At 45.4% G+C, this 17218-nt stretch overlaps 1 protein-coding gene across 1 annotated transcript in view; it reads left to right on the top strand.

Moving 5' to 3' along the window:
- Positions 1-17218, top strand: part of bcas3 (BCAS3 microtubule associated cell migration factor) — a 308857-nt gene that overhangs the window by 159052 nt on the left and 132587 nt on the right. Inside the window, exons 21-23 of the mRNA XM_007896549.2 lie at positions 1221-1321; positions 4476-4672; positions 5172-5269. Of these exons, the coding sequence (XP_007894740.1) occupies positions 1221-1321; positions 4476-4672; positions 5172-5269 (396 nt within the window). The remainder of the gene's footprint in view (positions 1-1220; positions 1322-4475; positions 4673-5171; positions 5270-17218) is intronic.

The raw sequence follows: 17218 nt of genomic DNA, 5'->3' as shown, positions 1-17218 counted from the left end.
GGTCCCTCTCGTCTCAAGACTCATCTTTTCGATCGCAGTTTCAGTCATCATTCCTCTCCCCACTCTCTCCGTCCCACTCCCAGCTCTGATACCCAGCGAGGATCGTTCAGCCTTTCGGACATCCTCCCGCAGTGAGAGGCGGTGCTGATTTTATACTGATTTGCAAATCCCAGTAGAGACTGAGTGTATTACATGCTCACTGAGTGTCATTGATCTGCAGACTATCTTTATGTGTCGGGCTATGTCATGAGTATATATTAATTACACAAGTGGATAAATGCTGAAAGTGTAAGCTTAAGTTTTAGATCACATGTGCAGTGTTTGATGTGAGTTAAGCCATAACATGACTTGACTCTTTCAAAGGAGATTTTTTGCGTTATGTGTCCTTGTACAATCTACTCCTGGAGGGCGAGATAACAACGCATGTGCTACATGACCAACAGCCAACTCTCCCCCATTCAACATTCTGTCTGCCCTGCACTGCACTCAGCTGTTTATGGCTTCCACTCACTTCCTGAGAACTGAATGATTATTGGCAAACAGGTTATTCAGTGAACAGGAAACAACTGTTTCTTGTTACGTTGACATGAACAGACACAATCTCCCTCCTCCAGATTTCTTCTGGTCTCCAGCACAAAACGGTTCATCCCACACCATGTTGTTAGGAAAGACAAATTACAATTGCTGGTATGCCAGCACCCTGCCCTGCTCTGCTTTTATAAAGACCAGGTTACAAGAGTATTGACTCCTATCAGATGTTGAGGATAATATTGGACAGATGGAATTTGTTTCGCAAGCATTTCCTTCATGATTGTGATTACCCTTTGGAATGGACATTAAGTGTACAATCAGTGGAAGCACATCTGAAGCAGAGCAACCTAACGTGGCCCTACTGTGAGTTCCTGATCTGCCGTTGGTTGTTGATGATATTGCACGGATGACAGAACATAGACGTTCATTTGAAACACATCGTTGGGAGCCTGACACCTCCCTCCCAACCTGACATAATAATAATAACCATCTTTGCATTTGATATAACACCTTATCACGTCTTTGAGACATCTCAAAACGCTTCACAGGATATTGTAAAGTGAACTGAGCGTATATTTCATGGGCAAAACACGGCGGCCAATTGCACACAGCAGCGTGGATTGAGCGACCAAATTTTTGTTATTATTATAAGATACAACTTCTGTATAATTGCTTTCTTCTCCTTCCAGTGATTTCCCCTGGCAGCCCGGGACCCATCACACGTCATGAGTCGTATGACAGCCTGACCTCCGACCACAGCAGCCAAGAAGATGAGGAGTGGCTGTCCCAGGTAAGGCTTGAGGCGAGAGCTCCTTTGTGATTGTCTTCCTGTTACTGGCTGATGAAGTGGAGTCTCGAGCTCGGCTTTCCTTCCTCGGCGGTTCCTGTAGAGAGCTTGGATCGCCGGGGAGCAGTGCTGTACCTCAGTCTTCCTTTAATTGACTTACGCAACAAAAAAAGAAGACCCGTCCGAAATTTGACCGCACTTTTAATCATCTTTCCCCTTCCCACCCTCTTTGCTCTGCAACCCCAGCTTGGGTGCCCAGCCGGCAACGTCAAGAGCTTTGAGACATCCTCCCTGCGTAAAAAGGCGCTGTGTAAATGTAAACACAAACGAATTATGGTGCTTTGTTGGATTTTGCAGGCACAACTGGTTGCCTCACAACGACAGTCACTGGGGCCTTGATAGTATTTACCTACAAAGCTCTTTGAGAGAAGTTGACTTGATGAGCACTGCCAAAGAAACACAAGCGCCTTCTTTTCCAGCTTCGGTTTATTCTCGCCGTCCTGTTCTGTCTGAGGTTTATTCTGATGGAAAGCGTGTGTGTGTGTGTGTGTGTGTGAGTGCAGCAAGATTTATCTCGTCTCGCTCCTGATTGACAAAGTCCAGTGCTGGCAGGTACCTTCTCCAGCCTTGTGTAACCCACACAAAAGAGTTCAAGATGCTCCTACACGCCACTTCTATTACCTTGTCATCTCCACCGCGCTGGGTTCATTCTGCATATCTGGGAGGGAGGGGGAGAGGTAAGGGGAAGAGGTCACTTGTCTTTCAGTCACTTGAGGGGGCTCCCCAAGGGGTAGCTGCCCCAGACAGGTTCTGATACAAGAAAAGGTGAGACGAACGTTATGGAATGTGCGCTACGAGCAGCTGTTGCTGAGATCTCTTTTCAGTACAATGCGCGGTGCAGTCAGAACCCAAGGTAGGCACAACATAACTGGAACAGCCGGGTCAGCAGTAACAGCTGGCCGTAGCCTCCGTCAAAACTGCACCAGCATCTGTTCGTCTCTTAGTTCTACAACACTGTTGGTGTCGGTGTTTAATCTGCAAAGCTGCTGTGTTTTTTTCTCTCTCTCACTCTCTCTCTCTCTCCCCGCTTTCGTTTCGAAAGCAATGATCGCCACTGATACAGAAAATATAGAAGGAGCGCATTCAACCCGCTGCCTCCTAAAGGTGCCTGGCACAATCCTGCTTATCCCCTTACAGCGATCTCTCTTCACCTGCTCCTGCCCTGACTGGCACTCTGCCGTTTGACCCCAGTGGACGCGAGCGATGCGCGGGTGGGGTGGGGGGGATATGCTGTCTTCTTCCCCACTTCCATTTCAGTGCTTGCCGCTTTGGTGAGCATGGCAGTCCGGTGCAAAGGGGGATGGAGGTGCAGTATAGACGCCAAAGCGCTCTGGGACACCAGAGCAAAACACCCGCATGAAGGGCCCTGTATGAATGCAAGCTGTTGTTGTTGTCCCCGACGTACAAGACTGACCGTTACTTCCAACTAATTATCGGCGTTCTCTTCATCCTCCTTGTTGTTTTAAAGAGTCTAAATGGCGCTGTAATATGTGTATTAATTGCATTACACATAGAATAATAGACACCTGGGAGTGATTATAGGCCAGTAATTTAATCAAGGGGTTCAGATGGTTTATATACAGAACCAGGATACCTGGAATTCATTAGTCACTGTAATCTAATAAGGGGTTCAGAATATGCCATCAGTGGCGCGAGCAAAAGCTTAAACTGTCTTCGTGTCACCTGAACCCCGACAAGATTACAGCAGTCTGGTGAGCACTCAAAGGGGTCAATTCTTTTATAGCGTCTCTCACCAACTGTCGTGGGTGGTTCAAGAGAGAGAAGAGAGAAGAATTTATGTTTTTATAGTGTCTTATGTAACAACATGGCTTTGGAGCGCGTATACAACAACAACATTACATTTTTAAAGCGACAAAGAGCTCCACAGTAAACACTGTCAAGTGTAGTACTGCTTTTTTTTATATAGCAAATCTTTGCTGATCTTTGCATGGCAGTTCATTACCAGGGAATAATTCAAGAAATCAGAACTACTGTACTTGGATGTTGTCACAGCAAAATGTCTGAAGGTCCTCAGTTACTTGTACTCTTAATAATAATGACAATAGTCTGGGTTTGGAAAAAAAAATCTCATCACCTCGTCGACTGTCTCACAGCGCTTCACAGCATTTACTGTAAAGTGTAGCGACTGCGTGTTTATAGGCAAACCTCACACAGGGCTCGGTCTCTCTTATAGCGAAGTATAACCCATCAAATACAGGATATAATGATTGTAATAATAATCCTCTCATTTGGTGTAATGTCTCACACGGAGGGAGGGTGTCTCAAAGGTCCAGTTTGAACAGGCAGGAAGGCCCTCGGTTTGACGTCTCATCCAAAGGATTAGTCAATGCAGCTCACACTAGAGCTGAACATACCCCTGGCTGGGTCACCTAGAGCAGACACCGATCCGTACACCTTCTTTATTATCTGCTGCTCCTGAGTCCAATGGCATCTGGTGGAAGAATTTTATGGGAGGACGAGGGGGGAATAGAGGTTTAGATATCTCTTTGATGTGCCGACATTATTATGGGGGTTCTTTCCTACAAGCCGGAAGTTTACGTTCCGTGACTGTACGCAGATTGTCTCGTGTCACATCTAACTCGACTCTGTTTGGTAAATGCAGGTCAATCTGACCAAGATATAATTCTTAATAAATTCCCTGAAGGGACCTTGCACATCTTCTGAATCAATCCCTGACCATCTGCTAGATTGTGTTGCATAAACTTTATTATTTTACATGAGACAACGTGTACTTTTAATTTCCTTTCCTTTCAACTTTTTGGGGGTGGATTTTGACCCCTGTCAAAGGTGAGAGATGTCAGTGCTGGGGAACAGGATACTTTCCTGCTTCTTTCCCGTCCAGCTATTACCTGGGTTGTAATCACAAAATGTCCTTGTTACCTAATCCGGGAGACTTGCAGGATGGCAAGACCCTTTGGCTAGCAGGGTTGTCTGAATCCCAGCCTATTAATTATAGGTAGGTAGGTGTGCTGATGCTCAGGTTCATCGCAATGTAAACCGTTCCTGAATGTTTTTCTATGCATGTCCTGCGACGGATGTTTAAAGCTGCGTTAAATCGTCATGGTGCTTTTTTCAGGTAGAGATTGTGACGCATACAGGACCCCATCGGCGTCTGTGGATGGGCCCTCAATTCCAGTTCAAGACAATCCATCCTTCAGGACAAACAACAGTGATTTCTTCCAGCTCCTCAGTCCTTCAGTCACACGGTCCCAGTGACACTCCACAGCCACTTATGGACTTCGACACCGACGACCTGGAACTCAATACTCGCAGGTAAAGAAAAGCGTCAAGACTGACGTCAAAGAGCACGGTGAACATTGTCATTTTTTTATACGCTTTTTAAGAATAATATCTCTTGCATTTGATACAGCGCCTTATCACATCTTCGAGACGTCTCAAAGCGCTTCGCAGGATACACTGTAAAGTGAATTGACCGTATATTTTGTAAGCAAAACGTGACAGATAATTGCGCACAGCAGTGTCCCACAGACAGTTGTGGATTGAGGGACCAAATCCTTATTATTTTTCTATTTTATTAAATCACTGTGGAAAGTCCACTCCGATTTGTCCCACTTTCCTCTCAAGTGGCAAGGATGTGCGTACCCAGCGCAAGAGTATTGTATGGGTTGCATACACCACAGAGATCTCTCTACATTGACCCCCAAAATGTTTTTCGTCTGCAGCAATTTGCACTTTCTCCTCCCCTCCGTCTATCCTCGTGTCCTGACTGTCACAGTAAGGAGAGCAAGTAATTCACACTTTGTGATTGTAGGATTCAGCCGGTTCGCTCAGAGCCTGTGAGCATGCCAGGATCATCGCGGGTCATTGCTGATCGGAGAGGACTTTCCACAGTGATCGACGCTGGCTCAGGTAGGAAATCAGGGGAGGGAGGAATCCATTTGCTGTATTGCACATGTAAACAACCTCAACGCCACTTTGATTTAGCAAGGATCGTTTTACACGCCAGGCTGTCATCCGATCGACGAGGATCTTCACAGGTTAGCAAAGAAGAGGAGAATCCTTTCCTGTGTAGCTCCAGCCTAACTGCCAGGTTCATCCGAGAGATGAAAGAGCGATAAGAGAAAATGGCACCAGGGACATTTTAATTTTGTTGAGTGTGAAGGCAATCTTCATTTATTTTTTGGTCCTTCATTGGGATAGGCTAGTTGTGGTTTTTAAAAGTGAGGTTATCTTGAAGCACGGCCTGCGATTGAAGGGACGTAAATTCATAACAAATCTGTGCCATCAACCAATTCGGTGAGCGAGTAGTAAACTTCTGGAACAGGCTCCCCAGGGAGACAGTGGACGCAGGAAGTGTTGTTTGTTTCAAGAACAAATTAGATCGATTTCTGCTAGAAAATAATATCTGGGGATACAGCATAGAGTTTGGGGGCACGACATGTCAAGCGACTGCCAGTGGCAGGCGAACTAGATGGACCTCGGTCTTCTTTGGCCTAGCAAATTCTTATTTTCTTAAGCGCAGTCTTGGCTGAGCAGGCTGGGACGATTCACCGAGCCTCTGGCGATATCGCTGACGGCACGGAGTTCACCAACTCGGTTCGTACCTGAGCAAAACGTTTCTTTCCCAGGCTTCTGAAAAAATTATTTGTACATCATTATCTATTTCATCGTGGGATTGGACCCAGACACACAAACTTCAGATCCCTGTTTTAGCAACAGAAATAGAACTGGTGAGTCAGGTTCTTAAACCCTTGTACGGCTTGTGGTCACTCAGTGTTTCCTCGTAAACCGCCAGTTCCTGTTATGAATGTGTACTGCACCTCAACAACAATGCCGCTCTCGGGAGCCACACCCAGCCCAGGGCCATCGGTCATGTTTTTTTGTGGCTCGCAGTTGTTTTGGGAGTTGGTGGCATCCCTTTAACAGTCAATTAAAGGGCCAGTGACTTGCTATGCGGAATTCTGAAACAAGTTCCAATTCAACCTGTCGTATTGTCACTATTTTGGATTTCCAGTGGGTGGTGGGCTGGGGGGTGGGGTGGGGTGGGGTCAGCAACTGTAGGGAAAGCTGTCTGGGAAGCGATACAGTGAGTCAGCCAAGTTCCCAGACACCAGGGAGCGAGCATTGGATTAGATATATCAGCACGTATTCAGGGATCTGTCTGGGGGTGAAAGACTACTTTCATCGAGGGAAAGGTTACTGAAATGGAAATCGCCTTTCATACAGTGTTTGAGATGTTCCCAACTCTCGTCCTCACATCCTTCACAAACAACTGCACGTTGTCAGTGCCATGTCGTACTCTTCAAGTAATCTCCCTGTTAGCAGTCTGCCTAGGAGAGACATCGACCTAGGCGAAAGATGCTATGCTATGTAAGCGCAGTTGTTGTTTCTCCCTTTACAGTTCCTATTTTTGCCCCTGCTTCGCTCCGGGTGAGGAGATTGTAGATGTGACATTTAGCCACGAGATCTCCTTCTGCGCTGAAAGTTTCCGTGTGAATCTTGCTTTCTGCATCAAAGTATATTTTATTTTTTTAAACAAAAAAAAAAGCAGACGTATACCGTGAACCTGCTGGTTTTGTTGTGTCCATTTGGCTATTGATGCTGTTTAAACCGGAAGCAGCGACGTGATCATCGGGGTGCTATCCTGAAAGAGTTGCATAAGCCGACAGCGTGATGGAATTAACATAAGAAGAATCGTCACTAACCTATGTGTGCTTCAGCAACCACCGAGTATGTTAATGCAACTCCCTCGCACTGTCCTGGCGAGAGCAGTAACTTCCCCAGTAAATTGTCCCCGATCATATCTCAAGTAAATGAGGCATAAGGAAAACTAATCAAAAAGCCTATATGGCTGCTTAATCCTTAAAAATGGCCGGCACTCTCTTTAATATTAATAATTATTCAGTCTCTCTGGTTCTCAAACCTTGGCATTCCATCTACTGCCCTGTAACCGCTTTTTATAGCCTAACCTGAGACCTGATGACTGCCTAGCTGGCTTCCAGAGATGTATTTTATGCTTTGCATCATGATTTTTACAAAGCGTAAATAGCAAAACTAATTTGTAAATCTCTGTGCCATGGCCCGTTGAGCCATCCGTTCAGCCAGTCAGCCCCAAGCCAAACAGAAAACATTGAATAAAAGGCGGTTTTACACAAAAGCAATTAGATGTTTAAATTGGGCTGCAGTCTCTTGGGGAGACTTGGCGGAAGACTTCAGTATATTTATTGTGCTGAGGATTAAAATCTAGATAGTCGGGAAGCGTTTTGTGCTTGAATCAGGAATGACATACAATAGGAATGAATGAGACGCGGTGTGGTACGTTAGGGCTTGTGCTTTGATGGCGAGTGTGTGTGTCCACGCTGTGTGTAACTGCAAGGAGTTCAGTGTAGCCTTGCCTGGGCTGCGTTATATAGCTTAGGCTGTGTTCCCTAGTTTACGTTGACCCTCCAGCGCAGTGCTAGGGGTATGCTGCATAGTCGGAGGTACCGTCCTTCAGATGAGGCATTAAAACCAAGGTCCCTTCTGCCTGTTCGGGAGGACGTTAAAGATTCCACGATGCGTTTGGAAAAGAGAAGGGAGTTTCTCTCATCCGGTGTCCTGACCGGCAATCCCCCAGATAAAATTGGCCGTTCACTTCATGGCTGTTTCGTGGGTCATTGCTACGTGCAAATTGGCTGCCACATTCACCTATAAATGCTACAGGGGCTAGAGCGAGGAGGGATTTATATGTGAGGTTGATGATCTTGAAATCGAGCCTTTCAGAGACAGGAAGCGAGCGGAGCCTGGTAAGGATTAGGGCGATGAGCGTGCAGAGTTTGGTACAGGTGAGGATGTGGGCTGCGGAGTTTTGGATGAAACGGGGTTCAGGGGGATTAATGCCAGGATGTGTACTGTGAAAGAATCATGTGGGACTTGGGCTGAAATAATTACGAGGTTACGGAGGAGTTTGAAACCTGGATTCCTCCTGCTTCTGTTAGACCACGTCTGCCTTTTCTATCCGACAGTGTAACCAGCAGCAGCACAGTACGCAAAGCCTGAACTGCATGCTGATACCACTGTCCACGTCAAGTAAATAACTCAACTCCTCTCCCATCGTTTAATGACAAACCAGCAGTCGTGTCAAACCAGCTCATTGTAAACCGGACTGTGTTAGCAAATCCCGGTGCAGTTTTGTTCAGTTCTCAATGCTAGTCTTTATAATATGTGATTCACTTGTCACTGTTGATAATAAACCACTTCACGCAAATTCAGCACCCAGCTTCAACCTTCTCAGCGGTAAAGATTGTAAGTTTAACGGGACAGGCTCGGAGGGATTTATATGTGGTCGTCTTTGGCTGTGAAAGGGATCATAAGCGTGGTCGATGAGTTAGGTCTCAAGGTGGATTTAAAAGATGGTTATGAGGGGGTGAGACAGAGGGATTGTGCGTTTTTGATGGGAACAATCTAATATAATGCCACGTACATTTGGTATATTTCTCGTTAATGCCAGTCCTGTGATCCCATGCTTTCAGGTTCAATTCCGTTCCAAACATGCCACCTTGGAGCCAGCCCAGTATCAAGGTTACAGCCTCCCCCACCACCTCCACCCCAAGGATAGCCCATTGCTAGCAGTAATAAGGCTAGATTCTGTAATGTAAAGACTAGCACCTCTAGGAGTGAGCACAAGGCAGTAGTTAGTTATTATGATTGCGCAAATGTTCACAAACCGGAAAGTGTAATCGCTCGTTTTATTTATTGGAATTGAATTGCTGCCCATTGGTGTTCTAATCTAAAAATCCATAAGCAATCAGTAACAAAAATAGGTGCTTGTTACATTCAGTGCACCCTTTGCCAATATTTTGAGTCTGTTCTTTTGATCAATGATGGGGACAATACTTTCCTATGTAAAGAGCAGATTTATCACCTTCCATTAAACCTCACTGAGGCCAACAACCTTTAACTAATTCTGGACCAAGCGTCCAAAGGCATAACTTGTCCATGAGAGGAACCACTTAAAAGCTCCAGTATTGATATCGTTTGAAAAGTCCTGGTAAATGCTCTTGGTTCTCTGCCAAGCAGCACATTCGCTTCCTGTTCCTTTAATGTGTGTATTTTACATGGCAAAATAGCAGACAAATGTGCCAGAGGTTTTATAACAGTCTCTCATTGAAACCATCGAATTCTGTTTCTCCTTTGAATGCTATGTTGCTCAACCAGAGAAGGCGTTCTAAGCATTCTGTGCCGAACAGTTGTGTTTTATATCAAAATAGATCAGCGTGGGCTTTAAAAATGCTCAGACGCACTTTTGAAATGTTTGTCTTTCTATAACTTTGTTTCCTTGAAAAATATTCTACATGTGATTACCTGCTACTCTTGAGAAATATTTCTATATACCTCTTGTTGTCTGTCTAAATATTATGCCCAGTTTGTTAGCTCCAAGATGTACCACGACAGTAGAACAAGAGGACACAGGTTTAGAGCTGTAAAGGGCACCTCAAAACAGATACCAGGAAGTTTTTCTTTACCCAGAAGGTAATCCACGAGTGGAACAGGTTGCCAGGAAGGGTGGCTGAGGCCAGGACCTTGAAAGTGTTTTGGAGGTTATGAGGTCAGATGGACCCAAGGGCCTTCTTCATCCAAATTGATCTTGTGATCTTGTGAGTCTGCTCTCTGGGACAGTGTTCGGTTCAAGTCCTCGTCTAGGCAAAGATGAAATGAGACATTTAGAAGATTGAGAGGTGAAGAATCTTCAGTTTCTCTCTTGTTTTTTTCCTGCGTTGTGTCTGTTGGGTTTCCTCACACAGCAGCCACTGCAGGTATGATTTCAGGCTCCTCTGGGATCCGCAGTATAAATCTCTCTGCCCTTCCATACCATGTTCCTCACTCTTCTTTCATTCTATACTGTGTTGCGCTCTGGGACGCTACCCTGAGTGAAGGGCGCTATATAAATGCAAGTTGTTGTTGCATAATGGACATCAAACTGATTACATGGCTGTAATCCCATCAAGGGGGTTAGATGACATTGTAACCCACAGGAGTGAGTCTTGAGTGATTTGTAATCCTTGTAGTGATCACAGCCTGGAAATTGCTCCCGTGTAGCTACTGTTTATACAACGGGGTGGGGGGGTGGTTTGGGAACAGATTTTACTTTCATTCTCTCCTTGACCGGGAGGGTATGTGTTTCACCCCATGAGTATAAACGGTAGATCTAATGGTACATTCTAGCTGTAACCCTATTAGATATAAAGTATATTTGTTGGAGTCGCTGTTCAATGTAACCTCAGCCTGTGAGCTGCTGTCTTTAGTTGCTGTTTGTTTAGACTGGAAGGTTTAAATCAGTGCAGTGGTCATTGATTTTGTGGTTTCCCATAATTACTCTTTAGGTTCTTGCATTTGAACAGGAAAGTTAATAATCGTAATTGACTTTTAGTTAGTATCAATGAGCAGAATTATTAGATGTTAAGTCATGTAATCCTTACTTTTGATATATCACATTGAAACATCTCAATTCTTTACGGAGACTGTACTGTATATATTGTAGCTGAACTCAGCAGCCAATTTACGCATATCTTCCTATTGATATTGCTGTCCGGCAAGCTTTCCCCTCTGCTTGTCCAGCTAAGACCACCCCCTACCGGTTTATAGTTCCTGATTCACCACCTGCGCTGGTAATTTGTTCCACACGCCCTCCACCTTTACACGTTTTTCTAGCATTTCGTTTCGTCTTTAGTTCTTATTTTGCCGCTGGGGTGTGTTGAGATGATTGCTGACTGTTTTACGTTGGCTCGTTATTTCTGTGTTACAATGGGATTCACCCCCAAAAATTATAGGTAGGAATTATAAGCCCACTCCCCCAGTCAGTGTAAGATGAGACACTATAAAAAATAGCTGAATCTGAAAAATATCCTTTATCACCTAGAACCAAGAGAAATCCTTCAAACCCTGATCTCTATACCAAGGTGCTCTACAAGCACTTTGGGATGCTACCCCATGTGAAGGGCGCTGTATAAATGCAAATTGTTGTTGAAGTAGTTGTTACACCTAGCTTCCAGCCAACATTAGGTTAAGTATGTTAGCAAATAGCCTTGACACACAACGTGATGAGCCGGAATAATATCTGCCCCACACAATCATTATGTTATTATTAAACGTTTGATGATTAAACATGACGTGAATGTTTAAGTAGGCTTTTGGCTGGGTAGTGCTTTAAAGGTAGGATGCTCAAAACTGTAGGCAGGGATCCAAATGTGGCTTTATCGGTGATCGGCTTAAAGTAGAGAATAATTTAGAGCGCCTTGCCTGTCACCGGTTGCCAGGGTTGAAATGATGCACTTGGAAATTGATGGTCATATGAGCCTTGAAGAGGTTGATTGTAGCGACTGATACAGAATCTTTCGCAGACTCTGGTCAGGCCATTTGGACAGACACTCGGATGACCCATTGGCAGGGGATGCTCCAAAAAAGGCCGGATGAGAACTTGGTTATTCCCCCCTGAGGAGAATAGGGTATCAGAAATATGGTTTGTGAATTCCCTCTACCTCTCCTTGTGAGGTTTTACCTTCCCTCCTGCCCCCGAGTCCCCTTCCATTTTCATAAGGACCTATTGCTGCTCTCTCTGTTGCCACCGCCCCCTCAATCCTCACTGCCCCCTCAATCTGATACCCCAACCTCCTACGTTAGTGCACAAAGAACCCCTTGATCCCTGTGTTACTTTAGCCACAAACTGGCCTTAATCTTGGAACAGGGCAGTGTCAGGTGGCAGCCCTAATGCACACATTGACCTAAAACCTGTTCAGCCCTGAATATCCATTACACTGGTTCTGTTCGCCGTACTGAATTATTAATTATTGAGAGATTTTACTATGATAAATATAAAAACAGAATTGAACGCAGGGCTTTACACAATGGGTAACTTATGCACCAGAGAGTCAGTTGCCTATTTATGAGCGCTGGGGGTTGGGGGAAAGGGTTTGGTTTTGAATCAGTGCGTTTTAAACTGGATCATAAACTTTTATAACCTGCCTTGAACCAGGAAGTGATTCCCCAGATATGGCTGGTGCCACCCTTGGATTGATGGCAGTTTATGAGTCGATGTTTATCTAGCTCTTTGATTACTTGGTGTGGTGCCTCCTCTTATCAGACTTCATCGCTATGTCTAACCTGAAAAACCTTCCAAGTAGACGTGTATGTTAATTTTATGGATGATTATAATTGGGGCCGAGCCATTAGGACCTTTGATGCTTCCTTCCCCTGCATTGGCTTTCAAGGTAATTGTTTAACTATTGATCTGCTGTGATAGTGTCACTAGAAGCTGCCGTCTGTTTTCTTCCAATCCTAAAGTCACCTGGACATTTTCACTAACAGATGCCCAGATTGTGCCTCGAGAGCTTTGCCTTCAGAGCGCTGACCTTGCTCACATTAAAAACAAATCGCAAGAGAGGACAGTGGATCAGTTGTCCCTACAGACACAGGCATCAAACACAAGTCTGCATGACGCCCAACTCTGCTAGTTATATGTATGCCTGTTGTGTTCATCCCGTTCCCCCCCTCCCCACCCCATTCCCTGGCCTCAGCCAGACGACTGGGTAGGAAATCTGTTGGTGCAATGAGGATGAAATCCTGACAGTTATCTCTCTTTGGTCAATACGTTCGCAAGAGAGAGAGATGGAGAGAAAGAGAGTTCTGGCAAGTCACAGAATAGTCTGTGGGTGCTTCAGCTACTCAGCTGAAAGAGGCTGCTTGGAGGTGCGAACCCCAAGGCTTGGGGATTGGAGAAAAGGCTGTAGATTTTCCTAATACAGGCACTGTAAATGCAATTGGTAGATCCTTGATGTGTTCCTCTTTGTTGAGTTAAAAGATTTAGGTGGTAAAGATGTTTGAGGAGCCTTTTATAGATTGTGTGTGTGTGTGAGAGAGATGAGAATGTGAGGCTCGCAAGTCACTTTAGAAAGAAAAAAAGGCGCAGAAGAGTCCAAGGCAGTTTCCCCCAATGCCACAGGCTACAACTGATAAGGCTGACTGCTCACCGGTTTCCAGTTACTGGCATTGAGAGTTCTGAGAAGGTCTGGCGTCTAGTGTGCTTAATAGCCGTACGTGCCTGAGTGGAGACTGCTTGTGGTAGGGGTTGTCAGTGTAGTGAGAGAGGTGTAATCGATATGGCCCGGAGTCCTTGACCCGGGTCTGGTAATTACCTCAAGAGGGATAAAGGCAGTTTGTTGTGGCAAATAGTGGTCGCATTCAGGCCAAATGAGCTCTGCTCTGCGAACGAGGCTCGGAGGTTTTGGTGTCATTGACTGCAGCCAGGATGGATTTAATAAAACAAATGCAGCAAATTTTCTCATGAGACACCACCTGTCTGTCCTCGAGCCAGCCGCCACTTTGAGTAATGTCAACATATGGAACAACCTGTGGACCTGGACAGTGACTCACGATCCACCTGGATACTGCCAATGAGCCCTAAATTGTGAGTGAGTTTCCATACGTGGTCACCAGCACTCCAATGCTATACCATCATCTGAAACTCACTCCAACCTAACTATTGTTGTTTTCATATAAAGGGAAGTGTTTGGCAGATGTTGAGCCAGTCGTTTCGCAGTCCTGCGGTGAGATCTACGCAGTCAGAAAGAGTGGGGGGCGCGGGGGGAGTTGGGGGTTAGTTACACATGGTTGCGTTGCTGTTTCTAGTTTTTGAACATTCTTTTATTTCCATGTTTCCTCTCTAACTCGCTGTAACAGAATACATTTGAACTTAAGCAATTAGTTTTGTTTGAAAAGATTTCCATCTGTTTATTTCACTTGACTGCGTGCGAGGGGCATGATAGGCCTGGAAAGAACCTTGTTCTTGGGAGTCGTACAAGAGGAAGGGCAAGTGATGCAAGAGTATTTCCAGTGTGTGAGATGGAAAAGCAGGTATGACTGTGTGTTTGTGTGTGTGTGTGTGATCCAACCAACTTCCCTAGCAGATATCTACAAGCTTCAAAGATGGCTGAAAGTATTTGAAACGTTCCCTCGCCCCACCCCAGAGGAACACATAACTTTCCCTCAGTTTGGACATGGGGTTTCTTGTGGAGAGGAGCCAGGCTGCATCCATAATTAAGCCAACAGACTTATAGACACAGAGAGATTCCTTCTTTGGAAACAAATCTGGGAGCTTGTGTCAGATCTTATGCACAATAGGGCTATCCATCTGAATCAAATTAACTCCACATCCGATTTCAGTTAGAGAACAAAGTCTAAAGTTGCAAATTCGTCCAGAGCAAATCTGTAGTTTTTTAAAAGAAATATTCTGTCTTTGCTTCCCTCCCCTCTCCTTTGTCTCCCCCCCCCACCCCTACACACACACACACACACACACACATATTAGGATCCTATCTGTGAGCCTCCCTGTTCAGTCTGCAGGGTGGGAGAACTCAAGCCCAGGGCCACAAGACATTTTGCACAGTTCTGTCCTGACATTCTGGCTTCACTTTGGATGAGGCCCATTGGCTTTTGACCAGGCCGCTGGATGGTGTAAAGCGGAACAGTGCAGAGCAGTATCTCAATCCAAATTAGTTGTCAGGATTATTTCCAGGGCCAGGAGAAGTCAAGAAAGTGATGATTTCAGTTTAATACACCGAGCACTCTAGAGAATCAAGATCCTGGGGCGTTGAGAGATTGAATCTCAAAGCACTAATCACCTCATCAATAATCCCTGCAATGATAATCCTTGCATTTGATACAGCGCCTTATCACGTCGTTGAGACATCTCCAAGCGCTTCACGGAATATACTGTAAAGTGGATTGACTGTGTATTTTGCGGGCGAAACGCGGCAGCCAATTGCGCACAGAAATTACTCTCTGACTCCTAAATTCCCTCTTCTCTTTCCCCTGCTTCCCACTGATGCCCGCATCATGTCTCATTTATTATTTTGTTTGGTGCTGCCATCTTCGCTTGATCTCTTTCATGACTATTCCCTGAAAGTTCAAATCGCGACATTTCTGTGTGTTTTTTTAAAATAAAGAGTTGAATAGCAAGTCGTTGGCTGATGTGTGCTCATTCTCTCCGCACAGTAGGATACAAAACGCAGATCAAAACTGGCATGTGTGCGCTTCCCCACATTGCTCAATAGTGCACTTTGGTGATTGGTCACAGGGTCAGCCATCGCGGATTTTCCATTTCAGAAATGTGTTCTCGTCCAACGTTGTCATAAAATATCTGGAAACAAAGTCAGAGGTGCTTCCTAACCCTGAGGCTGCACATTACAGCCAGACTCCTCCAAAACACCCAGAACAGTAACAGCCAATACCATCATTTTCTGCTCATCTGATGTTACAGCTGTTTTTTTCCTCCCTCAGTGTAAGCAGGCTTGTTGAGTTGCTGTGTCGCAGACACCCACGGACACTCCTATGTGCCTTTTGCCAAATGCAAAAGGGTTGGATTGAGATCATACGAGAAGAAAATCTGGCACTTAATCTCCAGTACATGCGCAGGAAAGAATAATGGGAGCCAGATTTGTGCTGGGATTGGGGAAGTAGACAACAGGGGGAGAGGGGATGTACTGGGGAAAAAAAGACAAGTGGGGGGTGGGTGACGTGAATTGGAAGATCAGTCAGCAGTGGAACACGGGATTCCAGCTCAGTGGAAGAACTGAGAATAATCAGGTATCAAAATTTAAACCATCTGCAGAGGTTCCCTCAGTGTCAATGGTGGGGGGGCGGAAGGAGGGGGGAGGATGGAGAGGAAGCTTTCAGAGGAAACGGTTGAAATGCCCTGAAGGTCGGCCTGACCATTCCAGTTAGGTGGAGGCTTACCTCCTGTTAGCTGTTTAGCTGTTCCTCAAATAACGGAGGCTTCCACCACTGCTTCGAGCAACATCCAAGAGTCTGGCCAAGAGCCAGTGATACTCGCTGCTCGAGGACAAGCTCATTATCAGTGGAGATGGAGACACAAACCTGTGGCCCTCTGCTGGGGGGAGTGCAACATTAAAGCTACTCACAGAATCTGACTCCCCAAAGTGGTCCCATGTTGCATTCACTGGCAGTGTGCTGTCTATATTCAGGTAAAGTGCCCCAGAAAGTATATGCACAGTAAATCACCGAAAAGGAAGAGGTGATCCTGAACTCCAAAGGCCTCGATGTGTTTGGCAGTGGAGAATCTTGAAGTCCACGCCAGAGACATGGGTTACAGCCAGACTTGGATGACATTCAAACACTGTTGCTTTGTGTGGGAGAATGTTTCCTGCTCTTGGCCAGGCGACTTAAGTGGACAATATTGTAGCAGAAGTAGCAGCTCATCACAAGCGGAAAAGGAAGCAGTGGGAGATAGGAGGCCTATTGTACCCAATACAGTACATGACCTGTTAGACATTAAGGAGCAGAGTTGATGATAAGCTAGATATATCTGTCATAAAGAGACCAGACTGTCTGCTTGTCAGCTGGAGGAGGACAGTGGGAAGGCGGAAAGCATAACATTTTAACCCAAACAAATAAGTAAATGACAGTGACCTAACCTGTTTTGCCACAAAACGGTTCAGAACCCCAGGTGGGGCATTTGCAATCTCAGTTCAGCCTTTGGAGCAATGACCGAGTGGAATGTGTCAGTTCCCGCTTACACATGTTTCATATCCTTCACTCCATTATTACCCCTGGTATTCTTACCCATTCCCCCCCTCACTTTCCTTTTCCTCTGATCATCCTTTTCAAGAACTTCGCTTCCAAAGGCTGGCACTCTTCCTTTCCAACGTTCCTCATGAACGTTTCTTCCTCAAAGTATTTCCTCTCTGATTCAACAACAATAACTACAACAACCACTTGCCTTTATATAGCGCCCCACCCAGGGTTGCATCCCAGAGTGCTTTATCTGCCTCATCTCACCGGCAGATAAAAAGCGGGAGTGGCAAA

The sequence above is a fragment of the Callorhinchus milii genome, unplaced genomic scaffold (assembly GCF_018977255.1).
Source record: "Callorhinchus milii isolate IMCB2004 unplaced genomic scaffold, IMCB_Cmil_1.0 Scaffold10, whole genome shotgun sequence".
In the NCBI taxonomy this organism is placed as follows: Eukaryota; Metazoa; Chordata; class Chondrichthyes; order Chimaeriformes; family Callorhinchidae; genus Callorhinchus; species Callorhinchus milii.
This window is presented reverse-complemented; position numbering and strand designations above follow the sequence as displayed.